This window comes from Bactrocera dorsalis, chromosome 6, assembly GCF_023373825.1.
Source record: "Bactrocera dorsalis isolate Fly_Bdor chromosome 6, ASM2337382v1, whole genome shotgun sequence".
Taxonomy (NCBI): Eukaryota; Metazoa; Arthropoda; class Insecta; order Diptera; family Tephritidae; genus Bactrocera; species Bactrocera dorsalis.
In genome coordinates, this window is record NC_064308.1 from 18,340,504 (window position 1) to 18,362,819 (window position 22,316).

Here is a 22,316-nt window from a genome sequence, read left to right on the forward strand (position 1 = left end):
AAAAATATACTAGTGAATCTGGCCACGCGTTGCTGTGATACACATTTTATACTGTTATTCATATAATAAACTATTAATACAGTGAAAATTTTATTTACAAATAAAGGCGAAAAAGTTGTTGTTGGTTTAAGAATCCAAGGGATTGTACTTGAGGTTTAATTTTGATTATGTTCATACAAACAAATTTCATTGCAAAAAAAATAACGAATTTGAAGCTGCTTATTATGTATATTTGAGAAAGCAGCTTCAAACAAGTAAGGAAGGGCTAAGTTCGGGTGTCACCGAACATTTTATACTCTCGCATGATAAAGTGATAATCGAGATTTCATTATCCGTCATTTACATATTTTTCTATTTTGGTTCCTAATGTATATATTGTACTATACAGAGAAGGCATCAGATAGAATTCAAAATAGCGTTATATTGGAAGAAGGCGTGTTTGTGAACTGATTTCCTGCATATTTCGTACATGTCATCAGGGTGTTAAAAAAGTATTATATACCGAATTTCATTGAAATCGGTCTAGTAGTTCCTGAGATACGGTTTTTGGTCCATAAGTGGGCGACGCCACGCCCATTTTCAATTTTTAAAAGAAGCCTGAGTGCAGCTTCCTTTTGCCATTTCTTCGGTAAAATTTAGTGTTTCTAAGGTTTTTTGTTAGTCGGTTAACGCACTTTTAGTGACTTTCAACATAACCTTTGTATGGGAGGTGGGCGTGGTTATTATCCGATTTCTTCCCTTTTTGAACTGTATATGGAAATGCCTGAAAGAAACAACCCTATAGAGTTTGGTTGACATAGCTATAGTAGTTTCCGAGATATATACAAAAAACTTAGTAGGGGGCGGGGCCACGCCCACTTTCCAAAAAAAGTTACGTCCAAATATGCCCCTCCCTAATGCGATCCTTCGTGCCAAATTTCACTTTAATACCTTTATTTATGGCTTAGTTATGACACTTTATAGGTTTTCGGTTTCCGCCATTTTGTGGGCGTGGCAGTGGGCCGATTTTGCCCATCTTCGAACTTAACCTTCCTATGGAGCCAAGAAATACGTGTACCAAGTTTCATCACGATATCTCAATTTTTACTCAAGTTACAGCTTGCACGGACGGACGGACGGACAGACGGACGGACGGACAGACAGACATCCGGATTTCAACTCTACTCGTCACCCTGATCACTTTGGTATATATAACCCTATATCTGACTCTTTTAGTTTTAGGACTTACAAACAACCGTTATGTGAACAAAACTATAATACTCTCTTTAGCAACTTTGTTGCGAGAGTATAAAAACATCAAAAAATATGTGCATGGTTGATGGAAATGTCCGCTTAATAGAGGGTCACTTTAATAGAGCCATCACTGTATTTGTATACGTTTGCAATAGAGATGAGCGATATTGTGATTTTTCGAGATCTGTGATTTCAGTGATTGCTATTTTTAAATCACTGTGATTTTATATTGCTATTGCGATCGCAACTAAGTCGACGTTCAAACGTCGTTGTTGTTGTTGTAGCGGCAGATTCTGCCAATTTGACACTGTTTGGCCGAATAAAAGTCCGGGTCTGTTCCACTTACGTAGACCCGACTGTCGTGGGAACGACGGAAACATTTTGTCGTTATTGGCGGCAAATTCTCTTTTGGCTCCTGTAACTCGAGTCAAGTTTTTCCGTCTTTCTTTTCACTACATTTTCGCAAATGTTGGAGCGGTTCGGCTACCTGACACTTAGAGCGTATTGCATAGTTCATTTGTAGGTTGGTATGATGGTTTCACACATTTCTTAGAAGGAATTACCATTAGTGTGGTTGATAATTTGTTTGTTTAGAATACCCGCTTTTAATATTTTCAAGACCAAATAATTAACGCGAGTTTCCTAATCTTTGGGAAAATATTAAAAACCCGTAATTTTTTTATTCCATAATTTTTTCTGAAATTAATTAGTTACAATTCTTGTTTTCATCACAAAAAGCTTTCAAATTTGGTTTTAACACTAAATAAAATTAAAAATTTTATTAAAACAAAATAAAATATTCCATTTTGATTATATTTCATCTACCACTTCAAACATCACACTTCACTTCTTTTCCTTGATACATTTCCTGCCATTATTAAAAATTATAAGAACGTTAAACTCAAAACTTCAAACCGCTATGACGAAAAATAGCATATACGATATATACAATACCCTGAAGAAAGTTGTTACTTTAAATCACAGGTTTGAACTGCGATCACAGGTTCGAACTGCGAACACAGTTTCGAACTGCGATCACAAATCACAGGTTCGAACTGCGATCACAGTTTCGAACTGCGATCACAGTTTCGAACTGCGATCGCAATCGCAGTTCATAGAAGCGAACTGCTATTTACAAAAAGTGATCGCAGTTGCGATTTGCGATTTTTCAATCACAGTGAAAAAATCACCGGTAGTGAAATATCGCTCATCACTAGTTTGAAAGCAGTCGTTTATTTATGGATTGTTTTTACTATCATATCTTCTAAGTTGGTTCGAATTGGACACAGTGTGCAAAATTTTGCTAAAATCGGTTCAGTAGTTTAGGCGTCCATCGCGGACAAACAACATGACACGTAATTTTTATATTATACTAGCTGACCCGGCGAACTTCGCCCCACCCAATTTTTATTTTTTTTGAAAGTCATAGACTCGTATAACTTTACCACAAATAATATAAACTTCAAACAACGCATTTTCATTTAATGTTTTTAGCAAGTGGCAGCTTTTGTTATGACAGCCTAAATCCATGAAAACTTTCTATTGAAATTGATAAAACACCGCCAGCTGCTAGAAATGTAGCGCCATCTACTGTAACATACCGCACTTACTCAATACCGCTGTTAGCACCACCAACTGGTGGATAGCTCTTTGCTAATAATAAACAAATAATTTGCAATAACTAAATAATGCGACTATAAGGAGAGTTATAAACTATCCTATCTTTCAAGTTGGACCAAACTGCACACAGTGTTAAAAATTTCATTAAAATCAGTTCAGTAGTTTAGGAGTCCATGGAAATCAAAAAACGTGACACGTGATTTTTATATATCAAGATACAGCCATATATACATACATATATACGTGAAGTGAAGTGTGGTAACGTTATAAAAGTACACACATATGGACGCACCGGCAAATTTTCGAAAACAAGAGAAAATAAAAAAAAGAAATGAAAAGTGTAGGCTTTGGCTGGCGGACATATGTGTACATATATACATATGTACGTTATGAAGAAACTGCAGTGCCGCTACAAAACTCCTTAAGAACATACCGCTAAGTGTCCAGTTTTGCAACATCATTTCGCTGCTGCCACAACGTCGCTGCCATTACTCTGCCACTGCCATAAAACCGTTACTGCCATCAAACGCTGCCGTCGTGGGAATGAGTTGCCGCTGCATCCTGTGCCAAAGGGACGTAAGCATCGGAAAATAGCCGACGTTCCAGGTAACGAGTGCGAATTACTGAAAGCAGTGCAAACAAAAACACAAACTGCAATAAAACAAGTGCACACTTTCAGTTTTTGGCTCTCCCTTTTCACTTTATATTAAATTGATTTTATTGTATTGGATTGTATTTATATGTATATCGTCACTTGAAATGCAAAATAACGTATCACCTAAAAATTCGAAATTGAGTGTCTTATTGATTACGCTTCACTACTTCAAATTACATACCGTCACCTGAAATGCAAAATAACGTATCATCGAAAAATTCGAAATTGAGTGTCTTATTGATTACGCTTCACTACTTCAAATTACATACATAATATTACATATGTTCAACATTTTCAGATTCTACGGTCACATATAAACCAGTTTTAACCAATATTAAAATTTTGTTTCACTCATGTTCCATTTTATTTCGTGTTTCATACATGCCACTGTAAATTTCCGAAAATATTGTTACGTTATTTTGCATTTCAGGTGACGATACATAATATTACATATGTATGTTCAACATTTTTAGGTTCTACACTCAGATATAAAACAGTTTTAACCAAAATTAAATTTTTTTTCACTCATGTTCCATTGTATTTCATGTTGCATTCCACTGTGAATTTCCGAAAATGTTGTTACGTTATTTTGCATTCCAGGTGACGATATGTACATATATATTAATACATACTCGTGCATATACGAATTCAAAGTGAATAAAGGATTTTGGGATTTTGCGGTAGCCCTTTATTTTGAAATAAAGGTGAGAAAAATATTAGTTGCAAAATTAAATTATTACATTTTTTGCAATTTTTTTCGATCCGCGTTTGCAATTATCGGTCGGTTTTTTCGCATATTTTTCGATTTTCGTTCGGACATTTTCCGATTAAATTACTTTATTGTGCTATTGCTAGTTTTGGTATTTTTCGATTTGGCTTTTCGTTATTTGGGAATCGTAATTTTTCGTTTTCGCCTTATTCTGTGCCAAATAACTTTTTTTCTTTTTCTCGGGAATTTTAATTCAACCAAAGCAAAATGAGCAAGCAAAAGCCAACTCTCGCAAACCTGTCTTCAAGTAAGGAGTTGACGGACTTAATATCGTTAAGACGTCAAAGAACGGTTGCGTATTTTGCGCATTAAAACTGGCCTTCTTATAAAGACTATCAGGGATGTTGTGGAATTCAAGACAGAATTGCTTAGCTGTCAGAATTGCAAACCAATTCTGATTATCAATGGTGTCAGAGAATCTGATTGGATTTTCGTCTTTTCGAACATACGCCAAACCAATATTCGAACCAGCTGTTTACTAATGTGGCAAAGCTTGCAAATGCATACATTTGGAAGCAATCCTATTCAAGTTTTTAATGAGTTCCGAATTAAAGAAAGATTTTAAGAGATGATATTTATCGAATGAATAAAGAGGCATTTGGATGTTAAGTTACGTTTATTACGTTTCGTAAATCTTCTTTAAGGGGGGAGCCTGCTTTAGAAGCTTCAAAAAATTGTTCAAAAAACAATTCATCTCCTTAAAAAATATATACATAAGAATATGTCCCTAAAGTTATAGATGGGAATTCAAAAAATTAAAAAATTCTCGAAGCGAGAAGGGAAATAGTGCCCGAGCGTCTGGCGGATACAAATATGAGCGCTTGGGCAGAAAGCGAAAACTTTGACTCGGTTTTTCATTTTTACGATTTTTTTTAATTGGCGGGCAGGATTGAAAAAAACTAAACGTATGGAATTGTGGCAAAGTTTATTATCTTTGGCATTAAATTATCTTCTATTTTAACTTAAACAAACTAAGAAAAGTTAAGTTGTGTTTTGGTGATAACTATTTTTTTTTTTTTTTTTTTTTTTTTTGGGGGTGAGGGGGTGGAAAATGCCTTCCGCATCATTGGTGCTGTCGTCACAGCAGCGGTATGTGCCACTTGCAAGTCACTAAAAACCCCCCCTCTAAGGAACCGTCGCCCACCCTGGAACCGCTTTTGCATTACTTCAGGGTGGCGTTCCATTTTTCTCATTGAGAGATTTACATCTACGCACCTGCGTCCAGGTCCCGCTTTTTGCTGCGTAGCAAGAGTGCAGCGAATTTCTTCATAATCCCCCAGTTTGCTTCACTCTGCAACATGACGCTGACTACATTGTCCGCGTTTATTGGGCCAACCAGGTTCTCTACGGCGGTGCGTTCTCCTTGCCAGTGCACACATTCGAAGAATGTGTGTTCAGCGTCGTCTTCTGTCGCGTCGTTGTATGGGCATCCGCTCTTCGACTTTTCCCGTTCTGTGGAGGTATTTTTTGAAGTACCCGTGCCCGGATAACAGCTGGGTTGTGTAAAAATCTACCTCTCCGAATTTTCGCTCTGTCCATGAGTCTAGATCTTTTAGAAGCCTGGCCGTCCATCTGCCGCGACTTTTGGTGTCCCATCTCTGTTGCCATGTTATTATTGTTTCTTTCTTTATTTGTTCTATTGCTCTCTTGTTGTTATCGGATGACTGCTTTAGCTCCCACAGCTTTTTCCTTTCGTATGCTAGAAGGTCAATTGGGGCATTTCCGCTTATAACTAAAATTGCCTCGCAGGACACTGTTCGGTAGGCTAATGCAACTCTGAGCGCTGCAGTGCGGTGCACTCTGGCCGCTACCTTACGCCGGTTTTCCTTTTTGAGCGTATCTGCCCATATCTCAGCTCCGTATAATAAAACGCTGATTGTTGTCGACATTAGGAGTTTTCTTTTTTCTTGGCTAGGGCCTCCTATGTTGGCCATTAGTCGGCTCAGTTGAAAAGTGATCTTCGCTGCCTTTCCTGCGGCGTGCTGGATTTGTACCCAGAAGGTTAGTCTGGGGTCCAGTCTAACGCCCAGGTAGTTAACTGCTTTTTTTGTCCTAAGAATATCCGTAGTCGTGTGCATGCTTATCTCGAGAGGTATGTGCTTGTTTGTTAGCAGCAGTAGCTCTGTTTTCTCCGTAGCGAGCTGGAGGCTGTGTGAGTCGAGTCATGCTTGCGTCCGTATCATGACCTGGTTCAGCTTTCCTCGCGCTTCTTCCGTATCCCTTGCTGTGATTACTGCTGCGATGTCGTCCGCGTAGCCTATTAAATATGAGTCATCTGGCATTTCTAGTTTTAATATAGCGTCATAGCTGATGTTCCACAAGTCTGGTCCGAGGATGGATCCTTGTGCTGCTCCTGACGTAACCGCTATCTGTCGTGACCCTTCTTTAGTTTCGTACAGCAGTTTCCTGTTGCTAAGGTAGCTCCGCACCACGGCCCTGAGGTATTCGGGTACTTTAAAGCTTTTCTCGAGAGCGTCGATCATATCTACCCATCTAGCGCTGTTGAAGGCGTTTCGGACATCTAGAGTCGCCGGCAACACTATTCTCTTGTATTTATGCCATCTACGCTGTGCGGCTTCTACGCTTTCAATGACGCATTTCATTGCTCCTATGGTTGATCTGCCGGGTGTGAAGCCATATTGCCTAGGGGCAGTCCTCCTGCTTCGTTGATGGCCGCTTCAAGTCTGGGTTTAAGCAGGGTTTCATATAGCTTTCCCGCTGTATCAAGCATACATAATGGGCGGTATGCTGATGGCGAATTGGGGTCTCCTTTTCCCTTGCTGATTAGCACCAGCAGTTGCTTTTTCCACGGTTCAGGGAATATTCCGGCTTCAAGGCAGGCGTTGTACATGTTCAGTAGTACTACCAGGCGCTCTGCAGCGATTATTTTAAGAATTTCGGATGGGATCCCGTCCGATCCGGGTGCTTTGTTGGCCTTTAGCTTGGCAGTGGCTAGTTGCAGCTCTTCGAGGGTAAACTGGGGGATTTGCGTCGATCCTAGAATGTATTCTGGGTCACTAGCCCTTGTTTCGTGTGTGGGGAATAGTGCGTTCACAATGTTATCCATTTTCACAGCGGTTAGGTCAGGTGGCTTTGCTCGAGCGCCGAGTTTCTTCATCGCTATTTTGTACACGAGTCTCCAGGGGTTTCTGTTTATATCCTCGCGTAGTTCCTCCCATTTTTTCTTTTTACTATCGTCGATGGCTTGCTTTAGCTCCTTTTTTGCTAATTTGTATTGATCAGCTTCTTGAGTTGCGGCTCCTCTACGCCTGGATCTCGTGTAGGATCTGCGAAGGCGGAGGTATGTTCGTCTGAGTTGGGCTATATTTTCAGTCCACCAGTAAATTGCTGCTTTATGTTTGCTGTGGGAGGCCTTGGGCATTGCTTTTTGACAAGCTCTTGTTATATTCAGCATTGTGTGCTCGACAGTTTTTCTTGCAATTGTGGGGGAGTTGCTAGATGGGTTTTGGTCGTCTAATGCGGAGATTAATTTCGAAGTATCTAGTTTCGCGACGTTCCACTTTCGTTCTCTAGTAGTTTTCCTGTGCTGGTCAGCGTTTGTTTCCGTGTCGATCATAAATGAGATGTAGTGATGATCGCTGCCAGTGTAATCCTCCAGGACTTTCCAGTTCTTTATTAAGCCTGCCATGCGTTCTGTTGATAGGGTAACGTCTGGTGTGGTTTCCTCGCATCCCGGTCTTCTAAACGTGATTGCGTTCCCCGTATTGTGCACTACTAGTCCTAATCGCGCAGCCAATTCTAGAATGCGCTTTCCTCTCGAGTCCGTGTTTGGCAAACCCCACTCTACCGCTCTGGAATTTAGGTCTCCGGCGATAATCAATTGACCTTCTATAGACCTGGCTGTGTCCGCTATGTTGTCGAGCTTTTCTTGGAATTCCTGTATACTATCGCTTGGCGTCAAGTAGCAGCTAATTACTGTAAAAAGGTCGCATTTGGCCCAGACGAAGCCGTTGCCGTTCCCATTGTTTGCAGTGCTGATATTACTCCCTGGGCAGTGCTGATATAGCGGCGGTTGACCTGCTATCTTCTAGCCAGGTACCTCTCTCTTTCTTTTTGTATTGCTCGCTTATGATGATCATCTCGTAATCGCTCTCCGTCACCATTTGCGAGAGTAGTGCGTCGGCGGCCTTGCATCTATGCATGTTGCCCTGTAGGATATTCATTTGCCTCGGAAATTCCTATATAACATGCATTTTGCGGAGACCGGGATGTGATCGGTTTTCTCATGTTTGGCCTCTTTGCAAAGGCAGCATGAAGGAAGCTTGTCGCATTCTTTCAATTTATGACCTGGTTGGCCGCATTTTATGCAAACGCCTTGTCCTTTTCTATCGGGCCCTTCACAGTCCCAGGTTAAGTGTCCTGGTCCAAAGCAGCGGAAACATCTTTTGGGGGTTTCTTTCAGCCGCAGCCTGCAGCTAACCCAGCCAATTTTAATGCGTGCCTGTCGCATTAGTTCATCAGCTCTATCCTGGTCCAGCGTTACATATGCCCTTACTTGCTCTCTTGTGTTTGGAGCTGTTATGTTAATCGCCAAGCCTTCGGTGGGGTCCTGTAGCGCTCCTTTGACAGCCCCTGCTACTTCATCTTTTGTTGTCAGCGCGTCGAGGTCGCTGATTTCTATAGTAACTTTAGTTTTAAGGTCGGCTACCGTTGCAGTCTCTTTCAGAGTGGACTTAAGTGCCTCACAGAAACTGGCCTTTGTGGGCTGTCCCTTTTCTACCTCTAGTAATAGGGCCCCGGCTCTTGTTTTGCGGATCCCTTTGATTTTGACTTCTGCTTCTTTGAGATCTACCTTGCTAAGAATATTCTTTAGGACTTCGGCGTAGCTATTTCCTTCCGCTGGTTTTATTATAACGGCCTCTGTTTGTCGTTTTGGCCTATTATTTCTTTTCTGACTTGCGGCCATGCTCTTGACTTGTTGCCTCTTCTTAGGCGCTTCTTCACTCGCTCCTTCGTTTACGTGGGTTTTCCTGACTTTTTTAGGCAAAACTTTTTGCCACTGGCCATCGTTTTCGTGACGTGGACGCACTGTTTCGCGCGGCTCCACAGGGCTTGTCGCACGCCGCTTCGATATTGCTGACTCGGGGGTCGTGATACGTCTGTTTAGATGTGACCGCCTTTTCTCGGTTTCTGCAGTTAGCCAATTTCTGCGATAGCTCTTGATGACGTCGAAGAGTTCGTCTAGTTGTGCCGCTCCGTTCTTTACGTCCATGCTAACGTTCTTTTGCTTCGCTATCGCCAATTTCATTTTTTGCACTATCCCTTTGCACTTTTCAAGGGATTCTTCTTCTGCTCGTCTCATTTGGGTGATGTATTCCTGTTTCGGCGAGCTCTGAATTCCGTCTTTTATGGCTGCTGGGGTGCTCTTCCCTTCTCCTTGTTTTGCCGGTGCTGCTTGGGTGGCCGGCGTCTCCCTTGAGTCTGTCTTTTCACCAGTTTTGTCTGTCTGCTTTGGAGTAGTGGTGAGTATAGGGGATCTGAGTATCCTGCTGCTCCTGCGGAAGACAGTTCCGTATTCCTCGTCTTGTCCGTCTTTGTTTTGTTGTTCCTTCTGCTGGTTTTTATGTTGTTGTTGTTGTTGTGGTGTATTCATTTTTTTCTGATGGGTCTCCGCTTCAAGCCGCTATCTCTGCACGTTGTAGTAGTTGCCCTTTATGAACCCCTATGCAAGCAGGGAGGCCACGCAAGGGTTGACACAAGTCCTTATGGGAGCTTATGTTCAGAGCCAGGTTCGGGCACGAATCAGGAGTTCGTCTCAACTGAACCTGTACGGCCAAAGAAATTATTATTATTATTTTTTTTTTCAATAAGAATTTATAGAAATTATGGCGACGTGCATTGAACGTACTTGAAGACCTGCCATGGTTTTAACGAGACGGAGGTGAGAGCAGTATTAACCTGCCAGCCATTTCGGTAAGATGTCACTCTTATCTACTGAGGTGAGGTTGTGGACGCTTAATTAAAGGCGGCATCTTCTCGCCTCTTCGCGGGAGGTTCATGGGGCGCGTGGGGCGTTTTGAGCCAAGCCCTCCTCTCCTGCAGCTCTTGGTCGGGGGCTGCGTATTACTATTCGCAGCTGACCTACTTAGCGTAGGCCGTCCACTATCCGCCACCGGTAGTAGCCTGAGCTCAGCCTTACCATAAGGCTAACTATAAACCCTAGAAATTTCGCTTTAATCAATTATTTCTTTCCCTCCCCCCCAAAAAACCAGCAAAAAAATCGATTTTTAAACCTCTAAAGCAGGCTCCCTCCTTAAATATCTGCATTTTTTTCCAAAACTCAATAATTAAGACATTTCGTTTCATTTTATTCTCATGTTTTCTCCTATAGAAATAAAGATAAATCAATTCGTAACAATAAAATAACTTGATTTCTTAACTTACATTTCAAATCTGTGTGCGACTATCTTCTTGTTTTGTTTCTGACAGCAAAACTGATAAAATTGGTTTCCGTGACACCCAAACCCGATACAAATTCTGTTTCGAGTATCAAACCAATAATTTCTGAATTCATGACACCTACTGCTTTTTTTGATCGGTTTCAATTCTGATTCCGACAACTATCAGATTCCACAACACCCCTGTATGTCTTTAGATCCAATTGAATTGGAATGTCGTCTCGACATATTGAATTCACACAGTGAAAAATTAATGAAATGCCAATCAAAGATTGAAGAAATTGATGAAGACGACATGGCTCAAGGGGAGAGAGGACATAATCGTTGAAACTAAGTCCATAATAAAGTCAATTTTAGCGAAAAATAAAACTTCACTTGCCGAAACCTCTTTTATAGCTTCTCACAGCTCAAGGCTCCTAAAATGAATTTGCCGAAATTCAAGGAAGAATATTCAGAATTTAAAAATTTTATGAGTTTATTCGAGAGCTTGGTTCATAATGGTCCAAATATCGCAGATATAGAAAAATTTAACCATTTGGTAAATTGTCTATCTGGAGAGGCTTTGGGAACAGTTAAAGCATTTCAGTTGTCGGATGAAAATTACCCGAAAGCGTTGGCAAGTCTCAACAAAGTTCATGATAATAACATTTGATATTTTTCAATACAATATCTAAACTTGTTGAGCTGCCAACAAACTCAAAGCCTTTTGTGCCTTCATTGCGTTCAATTATTGACGAACTGTCGGCGGCATATGACTCGTTGCTATCGCTGGGCGATAAGAAACAGATGACAAACGCTATAATTATGCACATAGTAATGACAAAGTTTGACCCTGCCACCCGATCCAAATGGGAAGAAGCGCTGGGTTATGTCAAATTGCCACTGTGGAAGGACTGCGAAGCCACCCTAAATAGGAGATACCAGCAGCTATCAGCGGAAGGAGCATCACACTCAAGGACGAAGCCCATACCATAGCACCAAATCGGAGCTAGTTGCTGCAAACACACGGCAGCCTAGTTGTCAACAGTGCAAATTGAGGGATTAAGATCTATCTGCCTGCCCCATTTTCAAGCCTCTTCCGGTTCAGCAGAGATTCGAGTTCGTCAAATCGGTACCCTTATGCATAAATTGCTTGCGTAAGGGGCATACCGTTTCCAAATGCAGAGCGGATCGCTGTCGGATATGCAATCGATCCCATCACTCGCTGTTGCACCAGTATCCAGTTTCCTTCCCCGCTGCACCTCATCCGCAACCATCCACCACATATGCCATGCATACAGCGAGTATACCGGATCGGGTAATGTTGGCAACAGCAGTAATTTTAGTGAAGACCGGCTGTGGAGATTACTTCAATGCGTTTTAAGGCCCGAGAGCACAACAACCAAATTAAATGTTGTCTTTGATGCTTCGAGTCGATGTTCAACTCAAATAGCGTTGAATGAACTTTTGATGGTAGGTCCATCCATCCAAGAAGAATTATACTCAACTCTTCTTCGTTTTCGCTTACATAAATATTCACTAACAGCGGACATCACTAAAATGTATTGTCGAATAATTATGCATGAAGAAGACAGAAATTGTCAAGTTATAGTGTGGCGAAAGCATCCTTCAGAGCACAAATTATTCGTTTTAACACCGTAACATTCGGCACTGCGTCTGCTCCATTTCTCGCAACACGGGTTTGCAAATCCTCAGTGATGCCAATACAATGAAATATCCACTCGGTTCATTGGCCATTAAAAGAGGATTTTATGTTGACGATTTATTAACAGGGTCCTAAAATTTTGAGTCTCTAGATCTTTTGAAAAGTGAGGTCATTAAAATAATAAACTCGGCCGGATTCATCTTAACGAAATGGTTTTCTAACCACCCTACATTTTTCGACAGTCATTTTCATTGAGCTTCAATGACAAAAATTCCACTAAAACGTTAGGAATCCATTGGTTGATTTGTTTTAGATGACAATTGTAATGATTTGCGAGCCACAAAACGAAACATATTGACAGTTTCTGCTCGCCTGTTTGATCGTCTTGGATTACTAGCCTTACTAGTTATCAAAGCAAAAATTTTATTGCAAGAGCTTTGGATCCAAAAACTAGATTGGAATGAGTCGATTCCATTGCGCCTCGACACTAGCTGGCAGAACTTTAAAGCCAACCTAATGCAGCTCTCATCGATAAGCATTCCTCGTTACGGAAACGTTGAGTCGACTGCCATCTGCCAAACACATGGCTTCGCCGACGCCTCAATAAGGGCGTACGGATGCTTCATACGAAGCCAATTTGCTAGTGGAACTAAATGTATACTGTTTATTGAAAAGTCTAAAGTGGCTCCGCTGAAGACCAAGTCTCTCCCGCGTCTCGAGCTCTCGGCAGCACATCTTCTTTTGAAATTATGGCCAAGAGTCGCGTCTATGTTGAGTCGACATTTCCAAAATATTATTTTTGGACAGACTCTGAACGTTTAACATTGGATTAAAACACATCCATCTTCACTACAAACCTTCGTCGCAAACAGAGTGTCCGAAATACAAGAGTTGACGGCCAAAGTGCATTGGCGGTATGTGCCAACGAAACAAAATCCTGCGGATCGGAGTTGCAACGTGGACGAATTGAATAATTCAGTATGGTTTGGTGGTCCACAGTTCCTCTTAGAAGACCCTGCATTATGGCGAATTAATAACCACTTCCAGCTCTTACGAGCGGGAAGACGAAGCACTAGAGAAGAGGAAAAATACATTTACACTAGTTTCGACTACCGAGAAAAATTCAATATTGGACCTTATTGAAAAATTCTCTTCTCATAAAAAATTGCTTCGTGCGGTCGCATACACATTACGATGGACCGGATGACCACCAAAATCCTCCATGGGACAGGATCTGACCTCAGAAGAGCTAAACTTCAGTTTTCTAAAAATTGCACATTCAGAATTTTCGGATGTTATTCAAAAATTGCATAAATTGTCACCCTACCCGCAAACTTGCAAAAACTCAATCCCTTTTTGCATGAGTACTCGGATATGTCGCTGTCGTTCAAATTAATCCGAGTAGGAGGTCGCTTATTAAATGCACCTCTCCCATATGATGCCAAATTTCCGCTTTTACTAAAAAAAAGTTCGCACTTCGTTATAACATATTATATTTACGGTTCCTCCACATTCGAAATCACCACGCTGGGGCTTAAGCGTTAGTTGCGCTTCTTCGAGAACGCATATGGCTAATTAATGCCCGAGAAGCTTGCAGTAGAACCGTAAGAAATTGTGTACATTGTTTTCATTACAAGCCGAAGTTGCAAAACCAAATAATGGGAAATTTGCCAGTCGAAAGACTTTGAGCACTACGGCCCTTTCTTATATGTGGCGTCCGCTATACACAACATTAAAAATACGCGGTAGACCACCCGTAAAATCATATATTGCAGTTTTCGTTTGCTTCATTTCAAAAGCAGTACATTTAGAATTAATTTCGGACCTATCTTCTAATTCATTTATATTCGCCCTTAAAAGGTTCATTGGGCGCGAGGGTACTTTGTCGGCGCCGACCGCAAGCTGCGCCAGCTGAAAGAGGCATTCCTTGCCCAGTCAGCAGAAGTGAAGGGAGCAGAAATGAAGGAATTCGCCGTAGAAGAAGGATTCAGCGTCACCTTTATATCATCGTGGCGCCTTCGGCGGGTTATGAGAAGCCGCGGTGAAGTTCGCCAAGCATTACATCGTTCGCGTAATCGGCAACGCGCTACTGACCGCAGATGAAGTGTCAACACTACTGGCAGAAGTGGATTCCATCCTCAACTCCTAAGCCAAGACTCCAACGACGGCGAGGCGTTAACACCAGCGCATCTACTAATAAGATGCTCCCTGCGAGCAGTACCCCCAGAGAAGGTGAACCCAGTTTGTTGTTGCGAGAAATAGCAACTTGTTTGCTGTCTCAAGCAACAATTCTGGCAACAGTGGTCCAAAGTCCAAAGCTACACCCCAAACGAAATATGCAGCTCAACGATCTCGTATTCGCCCACGAGAACAACGTGCCGCCGCAGTAGTGGGTACAAGTGGGTACTGTCGAAGGGCAAGACGGCAAGGTGCGAGTCGCAGGCGTAGCGAAGGTGGCCGGTGTTGCGTCAAGCAACATATTTAACAAGAATAATTAAATGAATTGTAAAATATTGAATTATTAAAAAATTAAATTAAGAAAATCTATTATATAAAATACTTACCTTAAGAATGCATTCATACTACAAATCTATTACTCACCTAAATAGTTATCTTAACATAAGCTAGTACAAAGTTTGAGATAATTACTTACCTTTTTTTGTAACACATACTTACACCTAGGTTAAGCCGTTAGTTTTAAGATTTAGGCCGAGCAATTCCATAAAATGGAATAAAGAACGTGAAATCGAACGGACGCGTCTTTCATTTTTTTCGGAAGAATATTATGTTAGTGACAGGCAATTAGGATTTAAATTATTTCGCGCATTCCCAAATAACTTTTCGGTTCTCAAAAAAATTTAGAAATTTTTACTATGTATTGATAATACTTATTTTCACGTTTTTTTTATCTTTTTTTAACAATTTTATTTTAGACCACCCTTTTGTTTTCTTTATGTATCTTATTCCTACAGATCTGTCAAAGGCAGAGTTGTATTTGCGTAAACTTATTTTATTATGCAATCCAACAACAAATTTTTTAAACTAGTATAAAAATTTATTATTTTATGATCTTACGATGTTTTACTCACGTTGTGAGTACCCGAATACATATACATGTAATATAATAATGTGTTTCAATCAGGGCTGCAAACCGTCGTATTTTTTCCGTTAAAAGCTGTCCACGAACCGAACCATTTTTATTTTGAAAATACTGAACCGAACCGAAAACCACTAAAACCTAATGGTTCGGTTCGGTTCAAATAAAGAATTTTTCAGTCAATTTTTACTCTAAATATTTGTAAAAAGTGCAACTCTGCGCCTTGCATATTTCAAGCATTTTTATATTTATATGGCAATACTGTTGTAGTACTGACTTTTGTCATCTGTAAAATGCGCACATCACTTATTGCATTTACATACTCGCAACATTTACGTATTTACTTTTTAATTTTAATATGTTTATTTATTCAAAATGAGCAAAAATAAAGTGCATGAAGAATTCACTTACAATACAAAAGAAAATAAAAGTGTGTGTGTGGAACTGTTGCCTAAAAAGAAAAAGAGTGAACACGTTAATAACGACAACAGCATTTTAAAATACGTTGTAGCCAAGACGCCGAAGGCACAATTTTCTTTAACAAAGGAACAATTGTTGGAAGCTTGTTTGGAGCTGGACACAAAGAATGGCAGACCACTGAAAATATTTGAAGACAGTGGCTTTCGAAAAATTATTGATCCGATTTGCAAGACAGTGGGTATTACCATTAACAGACAAAATATAAAAGAAGAAATTATCCAAAGAGCCTTTGCGCTGCGTTCTCAAATAACAAACAGATTAACTAATCAGTAAGTTACAGATTATAATGTTTTGTCAAATTAAATTTCTATGTTAATTCTAATTGTAGGTTACTTTCTATTAAAGTTGATTGCGTAAGTAGATTGATCGATCTATAATAGGCATCAACGCACAATATATTGCAAATGGAGAAATACAAATTGAAACTTTGGCAATGAAGGAAATATTTGTGAAACATACCGCACTGAATATCTTCAATACAATCAGGGATGTTCTTCAATCATTTCAAATAAATATAGATCGGGTTTATTCAATAACAATCGATAATGCCGCCAACATGGTTTGCGTTGGTAAATTATTTAATAATAACTCAAAAGTGCCAAGTGATGAAAATAGCAACGAAGTTGCCATCGAAGATTCAGATAGTAATAAGGACATGTTCATGTAATAAATGAGTATAAAAATAATTTCAGTTTGTTTTAGATGATTTACTTGGAAATGAAGGTGAAGAGGATGAAAAAGATATTGACTGTGTAAACGATGACCAAGATATGAACGAAAATGTCGATCCAAATGAACAAATGTGTGAAGAACTCGAGAAAGATTTTATGAAATCTTCCTCCGTTAGTGTAATTCGATGTGCCTCACACATTTTGAACCTGGCAGTATCCGATTTTTTAAAGGATATTAAGGATGTGCGAAGCAAGGCTAAGGTAGTAGTCAAAAAATTAAGAACACCTACATTGCTGAATTTGTTGTAAACAAAAAAATTACGTAAGCCTATGCTAGAATGCGTCACTCGGTGGGAATCTACTTACAATATGTTGAAGAGTTTATTGGAAGTTAAAGATTTTTGTTGCGAGAGCTCTAAAGACATTAAAGAGCTATATATGACCGATGACAATTGGCAGCAAATTGAAAGCGCATGCGACATTCTTTTTCCAGCTTAAAATATTTCTCTCAAACTTCAAAATAAACAACTTGTATTAGGTGACATGTTTTTTGCATGGTATTCATGCAAGCTAAAAGTGGAGCAGAAGACTGGGTGGATGAGCAAGAATTTCGCTGCAGCATTGAAAAAGCGGGGTGAATTATTGTTAAATAATTCTTGCGTTTTAGCGGCTGTTTACTTAGACCCCAGATATCAGCTTTTGCTTGGCGATTCCGAAAAAGAATTGGGAAAATATTTATACAGCAAGTTTTCACATTGAGGAAAAATATAATTTGCCAGAAAAATGTTGACCAATCTCCCCAATCGAAAATAAGTTCCGATGATGAGTTTGATGCTGTGATCGGGCAGTTAGACAAGCGAGCATTGTCACCAGGCAGAAAAATCAAGGGCATTATAAATAGCTCTGCAAACGTTAAACGCCTTTCCAAAACATCTAATGTGTTAAAATTTTGGGAAAATCATTCTGAAATTGAATTAAAGGCTATAGCCAATACTGTCCTTGCTGCTCCTGCAACACAGGTATCAGTGGAAAGATCATTTTCCACCCTTAAATTTATATTATCCGACTTGAGAGCAAGTATTGATAAAGATTTATTGGAAGACATTCTGCTATTAAATTTAAACACATAAAAACAATTACATATACTAAAAATATCTGATGTAAGCATTGAATTTTATTATCTTTATATACATAAATCTTCTAACCGTGTGTTTGCATTTGAACTGCTCCTAAACGGATGGACCGATTTTGATGAAATTTTGTGTGTATGTTCAAGGAGATTCGAGAATGGTTTAGATTTACAATTTGGTCCACTGGAAAATGTCTTTTAAATTATTTTTCATTTTTAATCAATTGTTAATTTTGGAATGTTTGACCGATAGATGGCGCTACCATCGCAGTATCCAATATTCAAACCTTAAAATCTATGGGAGGCTATAACATTTTTTTCATACCTGCTGACTATTGGAGGGGGTATCTTGACAGCCAATTTAAAATTGCAAAAGGTCTGGCATAAAAAATAGCGGCATAACTGAAGTGTTGATAAAAAATTTGAGATATACAGAACTCTTTTCGAAGCATTGCACAGAGCAATACAATATTTAAACGGGAACGATGAATACATATGTATATGTGTACAATTTCAAACTGATCCTTCCTGAATAATATTAAATTGCTAGATATTGGGAATGGTAGAATAGAACTGCAATCAAATACACAAAGAATTAAAACTGGCTCATTTATCATTCGATGAATAATATACCACGGGCATCCTAAAAGACTGATGCCATAACCTTGCCAGCCGATTTTTTTGTCTTTCCACGCTTGAGAACCGTTTCTTAATATGCAGTCCACCAGGCTGATAATCGATTGGACTCGATTGATTTCACTGATGCACAGCCCAAATTCAAAAGTATTTTTGATTAATTTCTGTTGCTTCATCAAAAATGCGATTATTCCTTAACTAATACTTATAATCTAACTAATAGGAATCATATAGATGGTACTAGTAGTACTACCTATGTATCAGCCACAGTAAAACGTAGGCGGGTCCTCTAGTATTTATATATTTTCTTATTATAAGTACCTACTATAAGACAACAAAAGAAAAATGTAAAAAGAGGATTAAAGTTTTACAAATAATTGATGCAAAAATTGAATTTCATTGCCTACTAAAGGACAACAATAAAAAAATTATATATAAAAAATTAATACTTCCAAATATATCATTGAACCAAATGAACCGAACCGAAACTGCGGTTCAGGGAACCTAAGGAACCGGTTTCTGCACCGGTACACGTTCTTGAACAAAGGTTCGAACCACTGAACCGAACCGTTTCAATTTTCGGCGTGGTTTGAAGCCCTGGTTTCAATATTTAATTTAATCTTCTCCGTATCTTCTTCGAGGCCGCTGTTGCTATTGATAATATTGTTGTTATTGTTGTTGCTGCTGTTGGTGTTTATGGTGCTGTTTGCAGTTCTGATTTTTTCTTGTTTTTAGAAATATTTGTAATTTATTTCGCTGCTTTCATTTGTCGTTTATTTTTGTGTTTTTTTATTTTGGCTTATGCTCTTGTTCTCTGTCTCTTACTCATACTATTACATGCATTTTACTGCGCTATTAGACGTTGTAAGGCAATTGACATTCACTCACTATTGAGTTTCGTTACTAAATTGTTAGTATTATATTATGTATTTTTTTGTTTGTGTATAAATCCATTTTTTCTTGTTGTTTGTTTTCATTTTTTTCTTTTGCTTTTGGTTTTAATAATTTTTGTTGTTACATTTAATTATTATTTCAATTTCTGTTAGCAATTGCAGAGATCTTGTTTTTGTTGTTATTTTTTTCGTACGGTCCGACTAGACTGCACCAGTTACAACTTCTAACGTTGTTATAAAATTAAACGAACACCATGACGATTGTTTAGTAACTATTTATTCATTCAAACTTAAAACTCACTTAAGCTAAAATAATATTAACATTACGAGTATTCTACATATTAATAAGATACATTTCAAAACAATGCTAATTCCTGATATTCCGTCACGTTCAGCTTTAAATCCATGCCTCTGTCGCATGGTTGTCTTCAAATTACAATTATTAGGGTAATCATACATAACTCGCATGATTTGTAAAAAAAAGATTATTGACAAAAGTACCTTTATATGGATTACCCGTTATAGTAGCATATACTTTAATCATCTAATTTAAATTATCATTTACATTTAATTTGGAACGGCAATGCAAATTTCTATATAACCTCTGAGATTCAAAGTCAAAATTAACAGATTAACAAACACTTGTAAATATGTAAAATTTTATTTTTAATTCAACAGGTTTTCGTTCACATGCTTAGAAAGCTGAATTTGATGGTTTGTACAGGAGGAACAAATTCATGGTAGACGATGCCATTGATGTCAAAAAAAGGCAATGAGCATCGTTTTCACCTTGGATTTGCTCATTCTTTCGGTCTTCATCAGCGACCTCACTTCTTGCTAAAGCAACATCTGGGTAAGCGTGTTTGATCATATCAAACGTTTCTGTCGCAGATTTACCGAGATTCACACAAAATTTAATCACGTACCTCTGCTTTAACGAACGCTGCATTTTCGGCTTTCATCACTCATAGAAACACGAGATAACTGACCAGGCGCTCGTTCGTTAGTTAAGAACGCCCTCTACCGAAGTTAGTCGGTGCGTGCACGCTCCGAAGTACAGTCGCGGCGGAAGAAAATCAGTGCTATTTCTTTCCGGACAAACCCTGTACTTACGTGTGTATACCTAATGTACAATCACAAATCATTGACATTTTGCTTGCTTTTAGTTGTCATTGAAAGCAATATATATATTTTCTCGAGAAAGACCTCTAATGCTTTATAAGTGCGTAATTCTCAACACGATTTCAGTTTGTTAGTGATTTACAAACAAATAATGGAAGCAATTAATTTATTACACTTTAATAATGTTAAAATTTGAATTGAGAATTCTCAGCTGTAATTAACTAATTTCAAGTCATTGATAAGTTTTACGCATTTGGTAAGTATTTCATTACTTCTGAAATTGCTATCGTACTAAAATGTTTATTGGGTGAGTGTATACATACAAACATTTATTGAAAAAAGCTCAAAGCGGTAGGATAGACGCTAAAATTTGTCTGTAAAACAAAGTTAATCTTGTAGACGCCAAGTGTCTGAAATAGTAAGTAACCACTGGGTTCAAGTAGTGTCAATAACATTCTGATACAAATATGCACCAGTGTGCATGTGCGGTTTTAATCTGTTTGTGACATCGTTATAGGTAAGATTTTAGAATATCCATTGGAAATATTTAAAGGATAGATTTGAAGAAAAAGGATAACAAACCTGATGAAGAGTTCAATATGTATGATGAAGGTACGCGATGAAAAATCAGTTAAAATCGTTTAATATCGTAAGAATACGGACAAAACAAGCCGAATGCTTGAAAAGTTTAATACCAACAAAACGAAAAATAATTTTTATAACTGTTTGTGTATAAAAATATAATATTTATATTGATTTAATTAATATATATGGTACGATCAAATTTTGAACTGGTATATGGTATTTCTTATGAACATTCGTTCGATATGTATACACATACATATGTATGCATACTTATTTTTCTTCTCAAGTGTTTCTGTACAACTACTATATAACAACAACTAACTTTTTACCCGCGGCTTCGCCCGCAGTAGAGCCATTAAATAAGTATGAGAGATAAAGGGTAAGGGTATAATAATATAAATGAGTCAAAATGATAACTAAATTTTATTGCTTGGCTGAGATCAACAATTTTTAAAAATTCCTACAGACAATGAAGATTCAACACCTTAAAATATGCGTATTGAAATACAACAACTAATGTTAAAATATATTTCACCGTAACAAAAATCAATAACTCTGAATTCTAACAATTTAAAAACATAAAATACAAAGTATTAATCTAGGATATTTTTGTAGACCATGTTATAAGTTTTCCCGTCGGGTGCAAATACATATATGTGTGAATTCTGGGCATTAGATACGCGTGAACAGGCTACATAAAGTTGACCATGAGAGAAGCATGGGTTTTCTAAATGCACTCCTGCTACCAGTAATGTTTGTCCTTGTGCCTTGTTTATAGTAACAGCAAAGCTAAGCTTTGCTGGAAACTGAACCCTTTTAAATTTGAATGGAAAGTCAGTGGGAATAATTGGTATCCGAAGTATTATAACAATATTTCCCTTACCGACACCTGTTAAAATAGTAGCACCAAGTATGTTCTGTCCCAATTTTGTTATCCGAAGCTTTGTTCCATTACATAGGAAAGGAGCATCTAGATTTCGCATAAGCATTACTGGTATATTTAGTTTCAATTGAAGTTTATGTGACGGTACACCCTATAGTTCAAGTGGATTTAAAAACTCCACAGGATATGAAGTACTTAGTTCTGTATCTATAATTGTATCCATTGACAATTATTCCTTCATTTTTCCTTGAACCTCGTTTAAAATATCAGTGCTGATCCTATTAACAATTTCATTTCTTGGTGCTAATATTGCTCTTGCACGCAACCACTGATCACTACACAAATTTTGTTGCAATTCCGGAAAAACATTAGCAATGAAATCCACATCACTTTCTACTAAATTACAAAATTCTCTTGACAGTAATATATAGCCTTCAACGTCAACAGCTAAACAACCATCACCAATTTTCAACAACATT

General features: G+C 38.5%; 2 protein-coding genes across 5 annotated transcripts in view; both read left to right on the plus strand.

The window, feature by feature from the left end:
- LOC105222679 (hypothetical protein) overlaps positions 1-22,316 on the plus strand; it is a 58,686-nt gene that overhangs the window by 6,866 nt on the left and 29,504 nt on the right. Inside the window, exon 1 of one of the 4 annotated variants that reach the window (XM_049460294.1) lies at positions 19,763-20,625. The exons of 1 other annotated variant lie outside the window; for it this stretch is intronic. The gene's annotated coding sequence lies outside the window, so the exon portion shown is untranslated. Of the gene's footprint in view, positions 1-19,762; positions 20,626-20,757; positions 20,887-22,316 lie in introns of those variants that run through there. 2 more of the 4 variants (XM_049460296.1, XM_049460293.1) reach the window with 2 other exon arrangements.
- On the plus strand, positions 15,716-16,604 carry LOC125779531 (uncharacterized). The gene is made up of 2 exons (XM_049460894.1): positions 15,716-16,187; positions 16,247-16,604. The coding sequence occupies exons 1-2, from the start codon at positions 15,814-15,816 to the stop codon at positions 16,293-16,295; spliced, it is 423 nt and encodes a 140-aa protein (XP_049316851.1). The 5' UTR covers positions 15,716-15,813; the 3' UTR covers positions 16,296-16,604.